The sequence below is a fragment of the Schistocerca nitens genome, chromosome 11 (genome assembly GCF_023898315.1).
Source record: "Schistocerca nitens isolate TAMUIC-IGC-003100 chromosome 11, iqSchNite1.1, whole genome shotgun sequence".
NCBI classification, from domain to species: domain Eukaryota; kingdom Metazoa; phylum Arthropoda; class Insecta; order Orthoptera; family Acrididae; genus Schistocerca; species Schistocerca nitens.
The window spans coordinates 65,979,963-66,000,266 of record NC_064624.1 but is presented as its reverse complement, the minus strand read 5'-3'; the positions used below and the strand labels follow the sequence as shown (position 1 = coordinate 66,000,266).

The 20,304-nt window shown below is 43.0% G+C and overlaps 1 protein-coding gene across 2 annotated transcripts in view; it reads left to right on the top strand.

Annotated features, from left to right (window-relative positions):
• Positions 1 to 20,304, top strand: part of LOC126212942 (uncharacterized) — a 485,086-nt gene that overhangs the window by 165,863 nt on the left and 298,919 nt on the right. For both annotated transcript variants that reach the window (XM_049940460.1, XM_049940459.1), the window contains exon 8: positions 16,253 to 16,422. In XM_049940460.1, the coding sequence (XP_049796417.1) occupies positions 16,253 to 16,422 (170 nt within the window). The remainder of the gene's footprint in view (positions 1 to 16,252; positions 16,423 to 20,304) is intronic.

Below are 20,304 nucleotides of genomic sequence, written 5' to 3'. Positions count from 1 at the left end.
AGCAGACCGTGAAACATGCTAGCTGCTTGTCTGTCTACACCAAGGACGCAATGAGGGCAGTGATTCGCTTTCTGTTTGTGGAAGGTGTTAAACCTGAGGAAATTATTCGTCGAAAGCAAACGCAGTATGGTGGCTGCTATTTATCACGAAGCAAGATCTACGAATGGACAGAGCTTTTCAAACGTAGAAGAACTTCTTTACATGCACACACACACACACACAGACACACACACACACACACATACACAAATGGTTCAAATGGCTCTAAGCACTATGGGACTTAACTTCTGAGGTCATTAGTCCCCTAGAACTTAGAACTACTTAAGCCTAACTAACCTAAGGACAGCATACACATCCATGCCCGAGGCTGGATTCCAACCTGTGAATGTAGCAGCAGCGCAGTTCCGGACTGAAGGGCCTAGAACCGCTCGTCCACAGCGGTCGGCCAGACACACACACACACACACACACACACACACACACACACACACACACACACACACACACAGATATATACAGGGTGGTCCACTGATCGTGACTGGGTCAAGTATCTCACGAAATAAGCGTCAAACGAAAAAACTACAAAGAACTATATTAAGGTGGAAACCAGGTGGCGCTATGGTTGGCCCGCTAGATGGCGCTGCCATAGGTCAAACGGATATCAACTGCATTTTTTAAGATACGAATCCCCGTTATTTATTACATATTTGTATAGTACCTAAAGAAATGTGAATGTTTTAGTTGGACCACATTTTTCGTTTGTGATAGATGGTGCTATAATAGTCATAAACATATGGCTCACAATTTTAGACGAACAGTTGGTAACAGGTAGGATTTTTAATTAAAATACAGAACGTAGGTACGTTTGAACATTTTATTTCGGTTGTTCCAATGTGATACATGTGCCTTTGTGAACTTATCATTTCTGAGAACGCTTGCTGTTACAGCGTGATTACCTGTAAATACCACATTAATGCAATAAATGCTCAAAATGCTGTTCGTCAACCTCAGTGCATTTGGCAATACCTGTAACGACATTCCTTTTCAGGAGCGAGGAGTTCGCCTTCCGTAATGTTCGCACATGCACTGACAATGCGCTGACGCATGTTGTCAGGCGTTGTCGGTGGATCACATTAGCAAATATCCTTCAACTTTCCCCACAGAAAGAAATCCGGGGACGTCAGATCCGGCGAACGTGCGGGCCATGGTATGGTGCTTCGACGACCAGTCCACCTGTCATGAAATATGCTATTCAATACCTTCACGGTAAATGATGACAGTCAAAAGAGTTGCAGGATAAAGCTTTATTAAAATTCTTGACCAAGATTTCGGTACATACACTCCTGGAAATGGAAAAAAGAACACATTGACACCGGTGTGTCAGACCCACCATACTTGCTCCGGACACTGCGAGAGGGCTGTACAAGCAATGATCACACGCACGGCACAGCGGACACACCAGGAACCGCGGTGTTGGCCGTCGAATGGCGCTAGCTGCGCAGCATTTGTGCACCGCCGCCGTCAGTGTCAGCCAGTTTGCCGTGGCATACGGAGCTCCATCGCAGTCTTTAACACTGGTAGCATGCCGCGACAGCGTGGACGTGAACCGTATGTGCAGTTGACGGACTTTGAGCGAGGGCGTATAGTGGGCATGCGGAAGGCCGGGTGGACGTACCGCCGAATTGCTCAACACGTGGGGCGTGAGGTCTCCACAGTACATCGATGTTGTCGCCAGTGGTCGGCGGAAGGTGCACGTGCCCGTCGACCTGGGACCGGACCGCAGCGACGCACGGATGCACGCCAAGACCGTAGGATCCTACGCCACTTCCCAGCAAATTAGGGACACTGTTGCTCCTGGGGTATCGGCGAGGACCATTCGCAACCGTCTCCATGAAGCTGGGCTACGGTCCCGCACACCGTTATGCCGTCTTCCGCTCACGCCCCAACATCGTGCAGCCCGCCTCCAGTGGTGTCGCGACAGGCGTGAATGGAGGGACGAATGGAGACGTGTCGTCTTCAGCGATGAGAGTCGCTTCTGCCTTGGTGCCAATGATGGTCGTATGCGTGTTTGGCGCCGTGCAGGTGAGCGCCACAATCAGGACGGCATACGACCGAGGCACACAGGGCCAACACCCGGCATCATGGTGTGGGGAGCGATCTCCTACACTGGCCGTACACCACTGGTGATCGTCGAGGGGACACTGAATAGTGCACGGTACATCCAAACCGTCATCGAACCCATCGTTCTACCATTCCTAGACCGGCAAGGGAACTTGCTGTTCCAACAGGACAATGCACGTCCGCATGTATCCCGTGCCACCCAACGTGCTCTAGAAGGTGTAAGTCAACTACCCTGGCCAGCAAGATCCCCATTGAGCATGTTTGGGACTGGATGAAGCGTCGTCTCACGCGGTCTGCACGCCCAGAACGAACGCTGGTCCAGCTGAGGCGCCAGGCGGAAATGGCATGGCAAGCCGTTCCACAGGACTACATCCAGCATCTGGGAGAATAGCAGCCTGCATTGCTGCGAAAGGTGGATATACACTGTACTAGTGCCGACATTGTGCATGCTCTGTTGCCTGTGTCTATGTGCCTGTGGTTCTGTCAGTGTGATCATGTGATGTATCTGACCCCAGGAATGTGTCAATAAAGTTTCCCCTTCCTGGGACAATGAATTCACGGTGTTCTTATTTCAATTTCCAGGAGTGTATAAATATACTTTCATCAGAAGTAAAAAAATCCTCAACAGGAGGACACTTCCATTAGCAAAACCCTAGTATCGGTTCAAAATGGTTCAAATGGCTCTGAGCACTATGGGACTCAACTGCTGTGGTTATCAGTCCCCTAGAACTTAGAACTACTTAAACCTAACTAACCTAAGGACATCACACACATCCATGCCCGAGGCAGGATTCGAACCTGCGACCGTAGCAGTCGCACGGTTCCGGACTGCGCGCCTAGAACCGCGAGACCACCGCGGCCGGCCCCTAGTATCGGAAATCAGAAAGAAAAAACACTAAAGCTTAAGTAACCGTGAAATTACCAGAGTAATACAGGCACAAAATCTTTTAGTTACTTACTAAAATTACATCGTCCAATGGAGATTAATAAAACAATTGTGCCAAAGGCGTCCTCAATAATGAAGGCATCATGTTATGGGCACAAGGTAATTGCACCAGTACTTCGCCTATGAACTATCGTGACGAGAGTGTGAAAGCACTAGGGCAGATGGTTTCGCTGAGATATTGCACTTGTGGTATGTGCCAGATACTGGCGCATATTAAAATCCATGGATACATACACAAGCGTATCAAAATTATTAAAAGTTGGGCTAATTCAAACCTTCTGTCTTAACAAATAAAACATATCAGACCATTTAAAAACATCTATGTAAAATAGAAAATGTGGAACCAATTTACCTGTGTCCTAGTGTCAAACAGATAAAGCTTGCGCTATGGAACACATCTTACGAGAGAGGGCACTAGTGTAATGCGCGAGAATCTCGCGTAACGTAAGCGGTAAAATACATACTAGCGAAAACAATCAAAACGTTTTCGCTAGTATGTAACGTATGTAACGTAAGCGGTAAAATACATACTGGCGAAAACATTTTGGTTGTTTTCACTAGTATGTATTTTACCGCTCACGTTACGCAGCCACCGTGGATTTTCCGCTTACCAATAGTGCATATTATGCCGGTTTACGTTACCGCTGTTGGTGAATGACGCTTCGTCGCTAAATAGAATGCGCGCAAAAAATCTGTCATCGTTCCGTAATTTCTCTTGTGCCCAGTGGCTCAACAGTACACGACGTTCAAAGTCGTCGCCATGCAATTCCTGGTATACAGAAATGTGCTATAGGTGCAATAGATGTTGATGTAGCATTCTCAACACCGACGTTTTTGAGATTCCTGATTCTCGAGCAATTTGTCTGGTACTGATGTGCGGATTAGCCGCAACAGCAGCTAAAACACCTACTTGGGCATCATCTTTTGTTGCAGGTCGTGGATGACGTTTCACATGTGGCTAAACACTTCCTTGTTTCCTTAAATAACGTAACTATCCGGCGAACAGTCCGTGCACTAGGATGATGTCTTCCAGGGTACCGAGCAGTATACATAGCAGACGCCCGTTGGGCATTTTGATCACAATAGCCGTACATGAACACGATATCGACCTTTTCTGCAATTGGTAAACGGTCCACTTTGACAAGAGTAATGTATCACGAAGCAAATACCGTCCACACTGGCGGATTGTTACGTGATACTACGTACTTCTACGTTTCTGGCTATTACAGCGCCATCCATCACAAAGCGAAAGAAGTGGTCCAACTAAAACATTTATATTTCTTTACGTAATACACGAATATGTAATAAAAATGGGGGGTTCCTATTGAAAAAAAAAAACAAAGAAAACGCAGTTGATATCCGTTTGAGCTATGGCAGCGCCATCTAGCGGGCCAACCATAGCGCCATATGGTTTCCCCCTTCAAGCGAGACGAGTTTCGTTCTTTGTAGTTCTTTCGTTTGATGCATATTTCGTGAGATTTTTGGCCCTGTCACTATCAATGGACCACCCTGTATATATATATACTCCTGGAAATTGAAATAAGAACACCGTGAATTCATTGTCCCAGGAAGGGGAAACTTTATTGACACATTCCTGGGGTCAGATACATCACATGATCACACTGACAGAACCACAGGCACATAGACACAGGCAACAGAGCATGCACAATGTCGGCACTAGTACAGTGTATATCCACCTTTCGCAGCAATGCAGGCTGCTATTCTCCCATGGAGACGATCGTAGAGATGCTGGATGTAGTCCTGTGGAACGGCTTGCCATGCCATTTCCACCTGGCGCCTCAGTTGGACCAGCGTTCGTGCTGGACGTGCAGACCGCGTGAGCCGACGCTTCATCCAATCCCAAACATGCTCAATGGGGGACAGATCCGGAGATCTTGCTGGCCAGGGTAGTTGACTTACACCTTCTAGAGCACGTTGGGTGGCACGGGATACATGCGGACGTGCATTGTCCTGTCGGAACAGCAAGTTCCCTTGCCGGTCTAGGAATGGTAGAACGATGGGTTCGATGACGGTTTGGATGTACCGTGCACTATTCAGTGTCCCCTCGACGATCACCAGTGGTGTACGGCCAGTGTAGGAGATCGCTCCCCACACCATGATGCCGGGTGTTGGCCCTGTGTGCCTCGGTCGTATGCAGTCCCGATTGTGGCGCTCACCTGCACGGCGCCAAACACGCATACGACCATCATTGGCACCAAGGCAGAAGCGACTCTTATCGCTGAAGACGACACGTCTCCATTCGTCCCTCCATTCACGCCTGTCGCGACACCACTGGAGGCGGGCTGCACGATGTTGGGGCGTGAGCGGAAGACGGCATAACGGTGTGCGGGACCGTAGCCCAGCTTCATGGAGACGGTTGCGAATGGTCCTCGCCGATACCCCAGGAGCAACAGTGTCCCTAATTTGCTGGGAAGTGGCGGTGCAGTCCCCTACGGCACTGCGTAGGATCCTACGGTCTCGGCGTGCATCCGTGCGTCGCTGCTGTCCGGTCCCAGGTCGACGGGCACGTGCACCTTCCGCCGACCACTGGCGACAACATCGATGTACTGTGGAGACGTCACGCCCCACGTGTTGAGCAATTCGGCGGTACGTCCACCCGGCCTCCCGCATGCCCACTATACGCCCTCGCTCAAAGTCCGTCAACTGCACATACGGTTCACGTCCACGCTGTCGCGGCGTGCTACCAGTGTTAAAGACTGCGATGGAGCTCTGTATGCCACGGCAAACTGGCTGACACTGACGGCTTCGGTGCACAAATGCTGCGCAGCTAGCGCCATTCGACGGCCAACACCGCGGTTCCTGGTGTGTCCGCTGTGCCGTGCGTGTGATCATTGCTTGTACAGCCCTCTCGCAGTGTCCGGAGCAAGTATGGTGGGTCTGACACACCGGTGTCAATGTGTTCTTTTTTCCATTTCCAGGAGTGTACATATCTGTGTATGTGTGTGTGTGTGTGTGTGTGTGTGTGTATCAGAATACTGCGCTGCGGTCGGCAACGCCCTTATGGAGGTAAGTGTCTGGCGCAGTTGTTAGATCGCTTCCTGCTGCTACAATGGCATTTTATCTAGATTTAAGTGAGTTGGAACGTGGTGTCGTAGTTGGCGAACGAGAGACGCCACACAGCATCTCCGAGGTAGCGATGAAGTGAGGATTTTCCCGTACGACCATTGCAAGAGTGTACCGTGAATATCAGGAATCCCGTTAAACATTAAATGTCCGACAGCGCTGCTGCCGGAAAAAGATTATGAAATTACGGGACCAACGACGACTGAAAATAATCGTTCAACGTGGCACAAGTGCAACCCTACCCCAAATTGCTGCAGATTTCAATGCCGGGCCGTCAATAAGTGTCAGCGAGCGAACTGTTCAACGAAATAACTACGATACGGGCTTTCAGAGCCGAAGGCACACTCGTATACAGATGTTGATGACTGGAAACATGTTGGCTGGCCGGACGAGTCTCGTTTCAAACTGTATCGAGCGAATACACGACCTCATGAATCCACGGACACTGCTTGTAAGCAGGGAACTGTCCAAGCTGGTGAAGGCTCTGTAATGCTGTGCGGCGTGTGCAGTTTGAGTGATATGGGACCCCTGATATACCTCGATACGACTCTGACACGTGACACCTACGTAAACATCCTGTCTGATGACGTGCATCTATTCATTTCCATTGTGCGTTCCCGCGAACTTGTGCAATTCCAGCGGGACAATGCTAAAGTGTTGCTCCAGGAACACTCTTCTGAATTTAAACACTTCCGCTGCACACCGAACTCCGCAGGATGCCTTACAACGTGCTGTTCAGAAGATATATCGATCCCCTCATAGTCTTACGGATTTATGGGCAGTCCTGCAGGATTTCACTCCACGCTGTGGTTAAGCCATGACTCCGCAATCTCCTTTCTTTCAGGGGTGGTAGTTGTGCAAGATTCGCAGGAGAGCTTCTGTAAAGTTTGGAAGGTAGGAGACGAGGTACTGGCAGAAGTGAAGCTGTGAGGACGGGGCGTGAGTCGTGCTTGGGTAGCTCAGTTGGTAGAGCACTTGCCCGCGAAAGGCAAAGGTCCCGGGTTCGAGGCTGGGCCCGTCACACAGGTTCCATCTGCGAGAAAGTTTCACTCCAGCCCCACTTCAGACATCAGCCGAGTCCATGCCACGTCATGTTGCAGCTCTTATGTGTGCTTTCGTCATTACGTGTGAGGGATCAACGGGAATAACTTTCGTATGTTCAAGTCCGGGGACTGTGCTTCCCAGGGAAGACGCTGCAGTTCTGTTGCATGCTCCGCGATTGTACTGTCCTGGCTGTGTGAATGGGTGTGTTGTTGTCCCGAAATATGGCATCATTGTTGAATCACGGGATGCGACTTATCACCTAAAATGTTCACATAATCGTTGGCTGTAACACGGAGTTTGAGAGTAACGATGGGAACAGCAGAATGGAATGATATGGCAGCTCACAACATCACACTTCCGCCTCCATGCTTAGCCGTTAGAATTAAGGAATCTGGATTGTAGACTTCTTTTGGTGTTCTCCAGACGTAAACCCGGCCCAATGTCGGAAATAACGAAAACGTTGACTCCTCGGACCATATGACGAGCTTCCACTGACCAGCGGTCCAGGATTTATGCTCCTGACACCATGTTTTACTCTCCTGGTCCAGTGAGTTATTAATAATAAATGTAAAAATCATGCACGATGCATCTTAGTGTCTACAACGTCATATGTCCTGAAATGGGTCACGAATAGAATTAGAGATAAATGATTAGTAATTTAAAACGTAATGCCTGATGCAGAAATGGAAACTTTTTTGCTTTCGTCATTACGTGTGAGGGATCAGCGAGAATAACTTTCGTATGTGCAAGGCTCTTTCCATGTCGCCAACAACTCTCGTTCTCAAGCAACGGATGAATATAATCTGTGTATCTGCGCTTCGTGACTTACACTTATTTTTCTCTCGCCTTTGATGGGTATAGGTGGCTCTTACGCCCACAGCGATTCTTTCCAGACAGTAAATGATACACTATGTGATGAAAAGTATCAGGACGCCTGGGTGAAAACCACTTGCAAGTTCGTGGCGCCCTCCATCGGTAATGCTGGAGTTCAATATTGTGTTGGTCCACCCTTAGCCTTGTTGACAGCTTCCACTCTCGCAGGCATACGTTCAATCAGGTGCTGGAAGGTTTCTTGGGGAATGGCAGCCCATTCTTCACGGGGTGCTGCACTGAGGAGAGGTATCGATGTCAGTCGGTGAGGTTTGGCACAAAGTCGGCGTTCCAAAACATCCCAAAGGTGTTCTAAAGGATTCAGGACAGGACTCTGTGCAGGCCAGTCCATTACACGGGTGTCATTGTCGTGCAACCACTCTGCTACAGGCCGTGCATTATGAACAGGTGCTCGATCATGTTGAAAGTTGCAATCGCCATCCTCTAATATCTCTTCAACAGTGGGAAGCCAGAAGGTGCTTAAAAAAATCAATGTAGGCCTCTGCTGTGATAGTGTTACGCAAAACAAGAAGGTGTGCAAGCCCCCTCCATGGAAAACACGTCCACACCATCGCATACGAATTTTACTGTTGGCACTACACACGCTGGCACATGACGTTCACTGGCCATTCGCCATACCCTGCCACCGGACCGCCACATTGTGTACCATGCTTTGTTACTCCACACAACGTTGTCCACTGTTCAATCGTCGAATGTTCACGCTCTTTACACTAAGGGAGGCGTCGTATGGCATTTACCGGCGTGATGTGTGGCTTATGAGTAGCCGCTCGATCATGAGATCCAAGTTTTCTCACCTCCCGCTTAACTGTCATAGTACTTGCAGTGGATCCTGATGCTGTTTGGAATTCCTGTTGATGGCCTGGATAGATGTCTGCCTATTACGCATTACAACCCTCTTCGACTGTCGGCGGTCTCTATCAGTCAACTGACGAGGTCGGCCTGTTTGCTTTTGTGCTGTACGTGTCTCTTCACGTTTGCACTTGACTATCACATCAGCAAAAAGTGGACGTAGGGATGTTTAGGAGTGTGGAAATCTCAGGTACAGACGTATGACACAAGTGACACCCAATCACCTGACCACGTTCAAGGTCCGTGAGTCATGCGTAGCGCCCCATTTTTGCTCTCTCACGATCTGAAACGAGTACTGAGGTCGCTGATATGGAGTACCTGGCAGTAGGCGGCAGCACAACGCACCTAATATGAAAAAAGTGTGTTTTGTGGGTTGTCCGGATACTTTTGATGATCTAATGTATGTGTACCAAGTTTGGTTGAAATTGGTCCAGTGGTTCCGGAGAAGATGGGGAAAATGCACATACATACACATGTAGATAAATTTTTATAATATGTATGAATATCTTTATTGTGACAGGACTTTTCTGGAATACGATGTCCCTAGCTACGCTAAAGTTACCAGTGAAAATTCCATAATAAATCGTCTGGTAGTTTTTGAGATTAGAGTTCAGGAAGATAGACGGACTCGAAGGTCTTAGTAAAACTTTAAATCGCAATTTTTTTTCGTAATCTGATGATGAACTAAAGTCTGTACGGTACCCAAAAATTTGCTGAAACGACTTAGGAAAATCACACGAAAATTTGTCTACTAGTTTTGTAGATTAGTGTGTTCAAAGACAAACAGATAGACACTGCGGTTTTATAGATTTGTTAGTGGTATACAGGGTAAGTTATGTAAGACCGTAACACCCCATTTATGAACGGCTAGACAAATCGAAGCGCGTTTTTCGGCAAATGTGAGACCGTCGAGGAGAAAGTATTTATTTCGGTCAATGTTCATAGCTTTGCTATCAATGGAGAATTAGAAGCAAGTACTTCTTTTTAAATTCAGCATTTCCTGTCGGAAAGGACACAGTTCATAAGAACTACCTGGAATTCCTGGACGAGAATGGAAGCGATATCTGGCGTTTCCCAAGGCACGATGTTCTTAGCGTATATAAATGAGCTAGCCGACTTTCTCAGCAACCGTCTTAGATTACTTGCAAATGATACTGTCACTTACTGTCTAGTAAAATCATCAGAAGATCAAAACTGACTTAAAAATGATATAGGCAAGATATCTATATGGCGCTAAATGTGGCAGTTGACTCCAAAAAATAAAAGGCGCGATGTGGCCCAAACGAGCACGAAAAGTAATCTACTAATCACAAAAATGTAAAGGCTATCAGTTCAGCTAAATACCTAGAAATTACGTCTACTAACAACTTAAATCGAAAGTATCATGCAGACAGTGCTGTGAGGAACTCGAACGAATGATTGCGTTTTATTGGCAGAACACTTAGAAGATTGAAAATAATCCAATAAAGAAGCTGCCTATAGAGGAAAGGTGCCTAATATGAGACACACTTTTGTAAACCCATTTGAAAGACCTAAAAGTAAGTGCAATTGTATTTTTATGATGGTAATAATATCTTGCGTTATTTAATTTTATCATAGAATTATCGTATTTGCAATCATAAACAATCTTTCAGTAAATAAATGTTCACAAACATGGCATTTCGTAGAAATGAGATCAAGGTTTGCTAATCTGAGACAGTAACAGGATTTTGCTTTAATTATTTTATTACAGAATAATGACATATGAATATACAATTTTTAAATGTTCAATCATTTCTGTTATCCTTCACTCATTTCACACTACTTAGGTTTATATTTACGACATCTTGGGCAAACAAAATTGTCTTCTGTGACACCGCAATCTTCATGAGCCCAGCGATAATATTTCATGCACTGTGCCCATTTCTGCCCGTGTTTGTCTTCAGAAAAGCGTCCAGTACAGAACAGACACTCCGCATCATCATCACTGCTGTCTGAATCCGCACTGTCATCAAGATGGACATCGGATGCGGAGTCACTAGACGATTCTTTTGCTCTAGGTCAACGATTTGAAGGTTTTCCAATCTTCTCCCCAAATAACTTTCTGGCTGTTTTCTTAGTTTCAACCTCTGATTTCTTCTGTTTAGATTCTTGAAATTGCTTCACATAAGGAGTCGACGTTATATTTGACTATCTCCAGGTGGTTTTGCGATGTGTGGGAGAGGTATGATGTCTGCTGGGCTGACAGATTGACCATCACCATCAGTAGTTTCATTTTCGGTTTTGGCATCTCTTTCTTGAACAGCGGCAGCATAGCGATGAATTGCAAATTCATGTCCCGCGAAGATGTTAGTGTTGCATGGGATGAGACCTGTTTTCCTGAAGGCATTCACAGATGCTTCCATTGCTGCTGCTCGGTTGTAAGCTGCCACAAATAACCTGGCTGTTAACAATGGGATGATAACACGACCTGGGTTACTTGCCAACCACGTTTCCATCTCTTGGGCATAGTAGGTTTTCAAAGGCCCCATAAATCTGACGTCAAGTGGCTGCATTTTATGCGTCGGCTGAGGTGGCAAGCATACAATATGAACATTGTTTTCGCGTGCTTTGTCTAACACATCGAGATTCTTTGTGTGGGAATAATGACCATCAAGAATCAAAATTTCAGGGTCATTTGAAGATGGCTTGACATGACTCACAAAATGATCAAACCACTGAGTAAAAACGAGTTTGTATCCAGCCACTTGGATGACAAGCTGATATTGATCCTGCAGGTGCACCGTCCATCAATTCCTGCTTCATATTCTTCCTTGGGAAGACTATTAGTGGTGGAACACAAGTGTCAGCTGCGTTCATACACGTTACAACTGTGATGCGATTTCCCCTTTCTGCTGAAGTCAAGGCAGCAACTTGTCTCTTCCCTTTCATAGCAATAACCATGCTGTGTTTGTGCTTCACAGACGTCACCCCAGCTTCGTCAACATTGAAGACTCGCTGCTGGTTATGGTTGACTTCAGATAGCACAGATTCGTAAATATCAAAAAATCTCCCCACATTTTCTGGAGTTACTTTCACTCTTGCTGAGGAGTTCTCATTGATAAAATGGGATGTCTGTTAAGGAAAGCTCGGAGCCATTTCTTTCCTGCTGAAGCCATTTCTAAATTGAAGGGATTCTTCAGCCTATTCCTGATAGCTAACTGGAAGGCCATGCTTCGTATGTTCTTACATTTAAGAGCATAAAATCGCTCTTCCATTTCAAGGCAGTATTTCACTTGCCAACATTTTATTACAATAAATGATAAAATATTGTTATGTCGTGATAGTATTGCGTACATTATATATAACAAATCGCGAGAGAACGACTCCCCCCAATATGCGATAGATATCGTAATATGCGACACTGTGGCGTATTTGGATCCCCATACTATCGCATATTAGGAATTTCGCCATGTTACACAAGGAATCACGCACTTGCTAACAACGTTCGTTGGAAAATGAACCTAATTGTCAATTATTGTAGGTAATAGCGTCACAAATAACATCAATAAAAGAGTGCAGTAATATCCACTCACCATTAAGCTGAAATATGGTCTTAACACAGATTTCGCAAAAACTCCAAACACAAGAAATTTTGTATCAACCTCTACAAACTGTGTCCGGCTCAACTATGGCGTCCTACTCGCTGTGTCGTCATCTGGCACGCAGTAGACGTGTTTAAGAAACTCTCCGCCAGAGTGCAACCACTAACATGAGCACAGTTGGGGTGTCTCATATTAGGGAACTATCGCATAGTAGCCACATTTCCTCTACTACGCTTGTGCGTGCCCAGGGTACTACTGTGCGATATGGAATCCTTACCAGACGGGACTGACGGGGGAAATCGAAAAGGTTCAGAGAAGGGCAGCTCGTTTCGTAGTAACAGGGGAGAGGGTGCCACGGGCATGATGAGTGGGCTCGGGTGGCAGTCATGAAAGCAAAGGTATTTTCGTCACGAGAAATTTCAGTCATCGACTCTCTGCAACGAACGCGAAAATATATTTTTGACTCACACCTACATTTGAAGAGACGGCCGTCGTAATAAAATAAATCAGATCTTGCACGCAAATATTTAAGTTTTTGTTTTTTCCGCGCGCCGCTAGACGGTGGAACGGTGGAGGAATAGTCTGTAGGCCGTTCGATGTACTCCCTAGCAGAGTAGTCACGTAGATCTAAATGTGGATTTAGAGGTTCTAGCAAGGAATAGAACTGTACAATAAATATCCGAAGGAAACTGACTCGATTACCAAAACGAACTGATTTTAAAAAGGCAGTTAGAAAGTACCGGTTGAGTAACGTATTCCGCACAGTAAAGAATTTATTGGCTTGCGCAGAGTAGAGGTATGGTAGAAATTGTGTAAGGTCCGTTTAAAAATGTTTGCGATTACATCGAATAAATGCCTGAAATGGGAATGCATACTTTATTCGAATCGTCGTGTAGCGTGTTATATCTGGTGTGCTTACTCTGTGTTATTGTTTGAAAAAACTTTATACGAACTGATTGGGCAATGCAGCTCACAATACCAATAAAGAAATACAGTCACTGCAAAATACATTCAGCCCCTTAGGAACTGAATCACCTGGCCCTGTTAAAAACTCAATAACTTTTGTCTCTGTCCACATAACAAATAAACTGTACTGACTTACCTCTAAAGCAGCAACGGAGTAATGCGATATATTCTGATCCCTCATAAAAAAATTATAAATATGGTAGCTACATCTTCAGCAGTGAGCAGTACTGGCCATAAAACCTTGAAATGCACATGAAATTCTTTTGGTTGCTAAATGAAAACATTTCAGGAATATCCAACTTCTTTAAAAAAACATATGACCTACCCAGGTGGTACTGATCGTGGTGAATGAATAACACTGACTGACAGAGTTGTTGGACGTCATTTTGAGGATATCATACCAAATTCTGTTCAATCAGCACCTTACATGGTAAAAATCACCATGTGGTTTGAGGGCCGTGCCCTTAATGGCCCAAACGTTGTTAGTTGGGGAGAGATCCAGGGATCTTGGTAGCCGATGTAAGGTTTGGTAAGCACGACAACGAAACGGGTCCTGCTATGACATAAAATGATGTCCCAGACCGTCAATTCTGGTTGTCGAGTCATATGGCCGCTGTCTGGAGTGTATTCCAGGCGTGCTTTCACTGGTCATTAGGGCTCCGTTTGGAGAGGGACTCATCACTGAAGACAGTTATAGTACAGTCAATGAGATTCCAGAGTGAATGTGCCCAAAGCCACTGCAAACGGGCTTGTTGGTGTACAAAGGTCATGGTAGTAGGCATAAGTGGTGCTGTGAGCTCAGCCCTCTTTCTGTCAGCCACCTATTAGTGGTCTTTGTGGTCACTGAACCAGCAGGTGCACATTGGATCAATGACAATGTTAAATCTGGGGCTAAGACGAGTGCTCAGTCCTCTTGCTCTGTCAGCTCTCTAGGCCGACTGCTTGCTTTTTGATGCCGTGTTCTCTCGTGGTTCACCCATTTCTGCCAACATCATCGAATAGTGATATCACTCCTATTCAAATGTCAAACGATTCACCAATTACTCCAAGCAGGTTCTTTGAGCCCAGCCATACGTCCTCTCTCAAATGCTTACATCTCACGTATATTGTCCACACATCTGTCGGCAAGGCATAATTACTGTCCAACTGAGTACACGAAATGAAATTCGTGAAGATCTTGTACCTTGGTATTACTAACTCCCCTGTTTGTTATGCTTGCCCACAGCACAATTAATCTACACTGCAGTGTCACATATCCATCCACCAGCCACCAAAGTTTACTATTTTGTATTTTTCATCAATGCATGTATGAATATAAATTTGTAAGCTATTTGCATAGCTCCCTTACGGTGCGTCACCTCTTTTATTTGTCTTACAGTGAACAACAGTGGACAAAAAGTACTTTGCATGTATATTTTAATCTGTACTTTCATTCAGTGTGTTATTTTTATTGTAATTGTTTTGTCTTACAATGCAATCCATTCTAATGATTATTATTATTATTACTATTATTATTTCAGTGATAAGATCAATAGGGCATGGGTGACATAGTTTAAAATTTGCTTATATATTTTTTTCTAGAAGTTGTTCCCATAATTTTAGTTCCTTTCTATGACATCTAATGGACATACAAAATATGCAAAATATTGCAAGAATTTACTAGAATAACTGAATATACTAGTGACTAACTTAATGTGAAGTTGTCATAAAACGCCCTGCCTTCTCTTATTACAGTTGTTCAACCAGTTCTGACATTTATTATTATATCTTTCATAACTTATGCTTCCCACTGTATTTACTTAAACATATTTCATTACTCACTATGTTGTGAACGCTTATATTAGGGAAAATCTGTTGTTACGTGTGAGAAGCAGTTCATTTTTTGATAGATGTAGAGCAACTTATTATTTTTAAAACAGTCTCTACTAGCAGTAAACATTGAAACTGTTCAAATTGTTTCATATTATTCTACTGAAAATATCAGCTAATGAAACAACAACTCAATTTGCTTGAGTGCTTTGAAGGAATTTGTTTGTATGTGATAGTTTTTCTACAAAGAGACAGGTAAATTACCCAGCTCTTCACATAGATATAAATGGAAGAAGTACTGTAAGGCAACCAGGGAAACCATTTGCTTTGATGAGTATGGGCTCAAGTGAATTAGATATGTACAGTGATTACGGCACCTGCAGACAGAACATACTGAAATTTAATATATCTATAGATGAATTCTTTTTGCCTCTAGTTTTCAGTTTCTGATGTTATTTGGTTTCTGTCATGCAACTTTGGGAAAATAAGTTACATCTCAAATACTCTATCTCACTAATTCTTTTAATTTCTTTGCAAAATTTTAATAACCTTTATGTAATTACCAAAGTGTAATCTCAAGAGTCTTAAAGGGAGATACTCGGTGTTTATTAACTGAGACACATTACATTTTCATTCACTGCCTCTCATTCTTTTTCTGGCGAGTTTGAAACTGACTTCAACAAATTGGCATTTGCTGTGCTAGTAGTTTCAGTCTGTCAGAGCTCAATATTTACATCTCTAATTTAATGTTACATATGTCCTCTATCTGTCAATTCAGTCAGCTCATTTTTGCATCTACCCTGCCTTAATATTACATTTCCAGTTGTTTTAGTTATATATTTATAGTTCAAATAATATATATTTCTACAACACCTTCAATGTCGGAAAGTGTTCCCATTATGTTTATATTTGTGCTGTTTGATGAAAGCTTGTAGAACATATGGAAAATGTTTAATAAACAAGTGCTGTATAATGACAGGTTTCAAATATCTAGAAATTGAAGCTGGTGAGAATGATGGCCATCTGACACTTCCTGTTTCTTCATTACCTTTCGGTGAAGATTGTTTGTCTCTGACATACAGCATACAACTTGGTTCCCTGATAGTGAGCCTCAGTGACCAATTAATTAATCCACAGTTTACCTTCAAGGTATGTCAAGTAACTCATTTCTTGTGTAAGGCAGGTCTCTTTTGTACTGTATTTATTTTATTTGAGTGAATCATTTTAGTTTGTAAATTAGAGAATCATATTTTATAATACTAGAATCTGCTATAAGTCTTGTAATGGTAGAGAAATAGTGAAACATAATTAACTTGACTATTTCTTCTTGTATCCTTCATATTCATGGTTCTGATATTGGACATGAACTTTTCCATCTCCTTTCATAGCTACCAACAAAATAATGTCCTCATATTTCTTAAAACAACCTGACTGGTTGGAATTACCCACTTTCTCATAACTAAATCTTATGATTAGCTTCTCTCCTTTGTGAAAATTGGGGAATGTAACTATTTGAATATAGTCATAACTTGCAATGATGTGCCCTATACATGATCAAAGTACACTTATAAACCTGAAGAAATAATAATCACTTTGCAGAGGAATTAGTTTTGTACACTACAAGAATCATCATCAAAATCACATCGAAATTATTAAATTTCTAAACACTTAACAAAGAGATTGTGGATGTCTTTTGTTGTTAGCTATGGAAATCTCTCTGAAGAACAATTATTATTATTTATATTAAACATTTTGGTTTCCTACATTAACCTAAATTATTAATTAAATTCTTAGATTTGAACTTCATTTTTAAATATAACCTATTTTCAGAGGAAAATTTCTTTTATAGAAGTGGTCTGTGTAGAAACTTGTTCCAGTTAATAATACACTTTGAGTAGATACTAGAGATGGGCAAAACTGTTCTTTTCAGAGATCGGATCAGAACTGTTCACTCCCGGAAATGAACTAGCTCTTTTTCATGACTCACCACTCATTCACAATAGAAAATAAATGGAAGTCACATTGTCCTGTAAACTTGGTTTATTCCAGTACTATACCTGTATTTTGAAGTTACTTGATCCTATTTTGCAGTAACACAGGTAATGAGTAAGAATTTTGTATTGTTTATTGAAATTTCGACGATATGACAAAGTTTTTGATTAGTGATTTATTTTGCACTATCATGGTTTTTTGGGTGATCGGAAAATGTTGTAACTTGAGATTTACATTAACAATATATTTGGCTATAATGTATTAAAATTTCATTAACCTCGCACAAATACATCGCAAGCCATATATTTTTAAAGTGAACGTTTCATTCCGAAGACGCCTAAAATCGCAAAATCCGTACCAGAATAAGAAAAAAAAAATATAAATTTGACTGTAAGACTAAAGTGCTGCATATACCTTACGTAGAATAAAACAAGGAAAATATTGGTGTATCACATTTTGCGATATGGTTATCAGTTCGCTCGTAATTAAAGCGTAAATTCGAGTGTCCATAATAAAAATCCTATAGTAAGAGGAGTCGTCAGGAACCTAATCTGATCAGTTTAAACAAATAAAACTAAAATAAAGACAAATGATGTATACATAACATAATAATGTAATGTACATAGCGGTATTACTACGAAGAACAATATCCAGTAGAGACGAACTCCGATGCAGAGGCGCTGAGTCAAGCAGGTCGAGCCCCGAACTGTATTACTGCGTGAGCTAAGACCGCAGGGACCAGAGTGACACCTGAGTTGCTTTGCTCAACGCTCTGGCTAGAGTCGAGAACGGTGGGATGAGCGTTGAGCGGGCGAGTTCTGTGGGTGGGGAGAGCGGTGAACGGGCGAGTTCCATGGGTGGGGGGAGCGGTGAATGGGCGCCAGTCACCCGCTCTGAGACAAATATTCCGTTCTCTTGCGAGCAGGTTTTTGCAAGTAGTTCTTATGTTCTCCGCTAGGAGGCTCTCTGTCCTGTTGCTCGCATCAACTGCCCAGAGGGCAGGACGTGCGACTGAAACGATCGCCGACCGAGTGCGAGCTAAGCTGCGCCAGACACTGCACACGGCAAAGGAAGCACAGAGACGGCACGGCATATGTGAAACACAAAATCCAATGGGGCACTGCATAATGCAGGCAGCCAAGGTAGAAGCAGGGCAGAGGCTGGTGCTGGCTGTATTGTGTGGCGTGCAGTGTGCTCTGACGAGCAGAGGCCCCGCTGATCTGCTCCGTCTCTCTCTCTCTCTCTCTCTCTCTGCTGTGGGAAACGTTTGGAGCTACCGTTCTTTTTTTCTGAATCACTGATTGTTCACCCCTTTGAAAGATTCAACTCTATGAATCAGTTCAGGAGCGGATCCCCCATCTCTAGTAGATACCACTACCTAAGAATAAAATTTACTATGCCCTGCACTGAGTACTGAACATAAGTATGTTAGTCTCCCTTAAGCAACCAATTAATAAAAGTCCAAGTGATTAAACACCTATATGAAATGCTGTGTCAAGTGTTATTATGGGGCACCTCATACTTCATGTATTCTTATGAATATGGAAACACTTTTAAAGCATATTCCAAAGTCTAAAAACTTTAGACAAGAAATTAAATGTAATACCAAAGCAAAATATTCTTATTTATTAAAATTATAGTGTTCTCCAATGACCTCCAACACTGATCTCACTCTGTATTTTTTCTTTGTGTTTTGTGAATTTATTTTTCATATTTGCTGCCTTCCTTTGGCCTACGTATTCTTCCTGTGCGATTTCCATTATTCTCTAAATTCAGTGGGAATGACAGTAGCAAATTACAACTTCCTTCAATTAATAAATGAATAAAAGTGATGCAAATGGCACTGCTCTCATTAATATGTTCACTGCACTCATTCTTGGTATTACTCTTTGTGCTAACAAAACATTTGTATAAATTAGCCTACAGCAATCACTTATAAGCCAGTAATACATGTCACACGAAACTATGACAGTTATTCCAGAATATCAGAACTGTGTACATGACCTTCCATGCTTTCTACACATTCTAAATTTATATCATACTGTTCACAGTGAGCACTACTAGCTGTATTTTGTCACATCTGAAGTCCTACAAACTATACATCTTACTTCAAGTTCAAGCTAATCCCCTGACTGTTTTCTAGCCCCATAGAATGCAATCCTTAGGTGGATGAAGTTTTAGCCATACATTCATTCAAATGTCATCTCAACTTTATACCAATCTGGGTGACTGAAAACATAAATTTACAGTCAAAGAACTCACTGCATTTCCCTTCTGTTTTAACATGCCTTGTTCAAACCATTCACAGGCCTCCCATTTTAGTAGATATCCTTAAGCTCTGTAACTGTGACTAACACTTAATCCTCTGTCATGCTACATAACTAAACCTCTTTTATGTTTCATACATTCAAGGTATATAAAAAGGCAATGAACAAAAATAATCAAAGTTCAACTGTTATTAAACAGTATACAACAACTCAATTCACTATCTTAAGACATAGGATGATATCCATCATGAAGATGATTCCAGATAACCATGGTTGTTCAGAAACATGTAACATGAAAGGTTACAACTAAATACAATTCTGGGTGACTGATATCTTAAATTCACAGCCAAAGAACTCATCACATTTTCCCTTCTGTGTTACCATGTTTTCTTCAAGCCTTCTGCAGACCTCCCTCTTTTGTGCATATCCTTGAGCTCAGTAAATGTGACTAACACTTTAGCCTCAATCATAGTACGCCAGTCAACCTATTTCCATGTTCCTTATATTCAAGATATTTGAAAACCCAATGAACAAAAGTAATCAACATTAAGAGGTCACTGAACAGATTATAACAACTTAATTTACTGTCTTAAGACATGGCATGCACGTATCATATGTCATATACATCCTGAAGATAAATTCAGATAACCATGGTTCTTTAGAAAGAATTATCATGAAAGCTTTCGCCATTCCTAAAGTTAAGAGACTGGTTTAGCAATCTCTGGAATCTGTCAATTGACTCTCTAATGTTGGCAAATTTCTAAGATTTCAT